Source organism: Etheostoma cragini, chromosome 7 (assembly GCF_013103735.1).
Source record: "Etheostoma cragini isolate CJK2018 chromosome 7, CSU_Ecrag_1.0, whole genome shotgun sequence".
In the NCBI taxonomy this organism is placed as follows: Eukaryota; Metazoa; Chordata; class Actinopteri; order Perciformes; family Percidae; genus Etheostoma; species Etheostoma cragini.
The window spans coordinates 21,906,409-21,909,617 of record NC_048413.1 but is presented as its reverse complement, the minus strand read 5'-3'; the positions used below and the strand labels follow the sequence as shown (position 1 = coordinate 21,909,617).

General features: G+C 42.0%; 1 protein-coding gene across 1 annotated transcript in view; it reads right to left on the bottom strand.

The window, feature by feature from the left end:
- The window catches only part of LOC117947531 (ATPase family AAA domain-containing protein 3-like), a 10,690-nt gene that overhangs the window by 3,120 nt on the left and 4,361 nt on the right, over positions 1-3,209 (bottom strand). The window contains exons 7-14 of the mRNA XM_034876539.1: positions 2,842-3,007; positions 2,609-2,678; positions 2,287-2,442; positions 1,066-1,122; positions 836-961; positions 494-618; positions 241-292; positions 84-154 (exon numbers count right to left, since the gene is read on the bottom strand). Of these exons, the coding sequence (XP_034732430.1) occupies positions 84-154; positions 241-292; positions 494-618; positions 836-961; positions 1,066-1,122; positions 2,287-2,442; positions 2,609-2,678; positions 2,842-3,007 (823 nt within the window). The remainder of the gene's footprint in view (positions 1-83; positions 155-240; positions 293-493; positions 619-835; positions 962-1,065; positions 1,123-2,286; positions 2,443-2,608; positions 2,679-2,841; positions 3,008-3,209) is intronic.

Sequence of the window (3,209 nt, the reverse complement as noted above, 5' to 3'; positions counted from 1 at the left end):
TAATGGAAAACCAAAAAAAGCGAGTAGACCCGAGGCGAGTCGAGTAGATACCACGCAGTGGAAAACCGCCATTAGACACCGACTTGTTGCTCTGCTCCCCAGTGCGGTAGAGAAATGCATTCAGGGTGGCTCTGAGGTCCTCACTGATTTTCTCCTGCAATGCAAAAATCATGACTCATGAATATATAATTAAAACACAGGGCATCATCACCATGCATATGGCACTGCAGATGAACTCACAGTGGCTCGCTTACGTAGGAATGCATCAGCTTCATCTACGAACAGCAAGAGGCTGCCGAGAATCAAAGAACAAAGAGGATGTGTTAAAAGCTGCCATTGCTAATGTAAAGGCATTCCATGTTACAAGCCATTAGAATGAAAGGAGCTCTATATGTTACACAACCTACAATCTCCACTATTGAAGTTTCAGAGTTGACATTTAACAGCTGAAATACATTATAGTGTTAATTAATTCAGTATTAAAGTGCCCTACCCTCGCCTGCTGGTGCTGGCCCAGTCAAACACCTTGTGCATGGCTGTGACTCCATCGCGCCCCATGGGTGCCACATCGCCACCTGTCATGATGGCATAGTCCATCCCTGAATGGAGAGCCAGTTTCTGAAAAGGGAATGGAAAGAGCTTTGTTCAAATAAGGACAGAGGCAAAAAAAGAAAGAAATACAAAAACACTTGTAAAAAAGTATGGGTACTAGCTAAGCTAAATACATAGAAAATCTAGTGCTTTACAAATTGACTGCATCTTTGCATGAAAGAACTATATGTACAATGTCAAAACACATAAAAGAGAAATCAAATGATGTTTTAACCAGCCAGACCTTGGCAAAGAGTGTTTTTCCAGTTCCAGGGGGTCCATACATCAGGATGTTTCTGTACAAGCCTCTGTTCTGCCTGGTGTTACGAGTGGCAATGGCAACATCTCTTACACGTTCCTCCAATGTTGCCTGTGTGATCCACAGTGCAATTACAAAAAATTTCACAACGTAAAAAAAGACTACATAAATGTTTAATCAGAATACTGTATATCAACAGTGAGTAATTGACTCACGCTGAGCACCACGCCCTCCAAGGCATCCTGTGGTCTGCTTCTCAGGCGCTTGGCTGTCTAAAAATGAGGAAAACAGAGGGAATTTAACAATAACATAATTAAGCATAAAACCATTAAACAGTACATAGGTAGTCACAGGCATTATGTCTGAAATCTGAGTGCTTATAAATAGAATTCAGAGTAGAAAAATAATTTCTTATTTACTAGTCAGCATACGGAACATTATCATCATCTTAACATGTTATTACTGATGAGTGACTTTCCCGCTCTGTTAAAGTACAAATTCAGAGGTTTTTTGTCTATTATAGAGATTTGGTAGTTTGTCTATCCCCAGCTCATGCCAAGCTCAATAAATCTGAGATTGAGCATTGGTCTGGGGAGTTTGTGCTGTATTTCCTCTGCATAAGGGGAGAGGCCAACGGCCATAGTTCAAATGACTCTGTACACAATTGGATAGTCCTTCAACCAATCACACCAACGATCTGGATGACAAAGAAGTGACAGTGGCATTACCGGGTTGCTGCGCTTTGGTGGCGTTTGATTGAACGTAAACAAGAAGCTGCCTGGTCGCCTCACTATTGTCATCCTGTTAAACCCGCCAATAGCGCGCCAGGTAAATAAGCCAGTTTGTGATTGGTTTCCGCAAAATTGTGAACTAAAGCAGGATAATTAAAAGTGCATTTCCAGACCGAGCTGCAGGGTGAAATCAAGTCCCTGGCAGTCTATGGATTTGGGGTAACAAAAAAATAACCAAATAACTACTTGAAACATTCAGCACACATCCATCCCGTTGCTATATTTGTGAATGTACAAATTTTACTCACTTCCTTGGTATGATAGATAAAAAAAAATTAGTTTTTTGCCTTTATCAAAAATACAGACACATTCGGTCCATTTGGCAGGATTAGCTAGATATACTGCAGACGATACATGAATTAACAAATCCATTTAAGCAATTTCTTTCTCGAAAATAAAGTGAATGCGCTACCAGCTGTTACATGCTGATGATGATTAGTGTTTTTCAAAAAATAAAAAACTCCCTATGCAGAATGCATTCATTTCCATCTAAAGCTGCCTCATTAAGATATACTACGGTATTAACACACACACTTATGTACTGCATGTTTCCCATTCTTGTGTAGACGGTGGTTAGTTTTATCATCAGGTTATCGAAAACGCAATAAAAATAGTAAAAACGTGTATATAAGAATGTAGTTTGACCTTGAATGGATGTTTGATAGCCTCTACAACAGTTATCCTAGAGGTCTCTCGGACCAGTGAGGGTTTGCCTAGACGAGCCTCTATGTAGCGCCCGGCCACCGCGGTGGTGTTCCTGGCAGAATACACTCCTGCTGCCAACAGGGTCAACCCAGCAATCTGTGGGGAACAAAGAGACACACACAAACACATACATCTTCAAACATACAACTGTATAAAAGAGAAAACCTGAAGCCCAGTGCTGCCCATAATCCTCTGCAGTCCTCCTGTGGTGAAAGTGTGACAAAGTGTGACACAAAGCGTGACAGGTCTGACATGAATTTACCGTGGCTGTGAGTTTGTCCCAGTCAGAGACGAAGGCCCTGAATCCCTCCCCAAACACGGCTCCTGCCGTCCTGCAGGGAACAAAACACAATTATCACACTGACTGCCTCCACTGTGCCAGCTACCCTCACTGCCGCCCTCGGGGATTTTACTTACAGCGGAGAGACATACAAGGAGATAACATGCCAGTTATTCTGAGGATTAAGGAAAGTGTAAAGTATTTTTTCCTCTCACTTTATAGATTCAAGGACAGTTTGTCTGTGTTCAGCAGCCTTCAGGCGGATCTGTTCCCTGATCAGGTCCGCGTTCTCCCTCTCCACCTGGGCACGGGCTTTGGCCTCCGCTTCAATGCGAAGCAGGTCATTCTTGTGTCTCAGATCCATTTCATGTTGAATGGTAGCTGGTAGGAAAAGATAGAGGGATTAAAAAATGACATGGTTCAGACATTGACCTACTTACAGTGGTGTGAAAAAGTGTTTGCCCCCTTCCTCATTTCCTGTTCCTTTGCATCTTTGTCACACTTTAGTGTTTCGGAACATCAAACCAATTTAAACAACAGTCAAGGACAACACAAGTAAACACAAAATGCAATTTGTAAATGA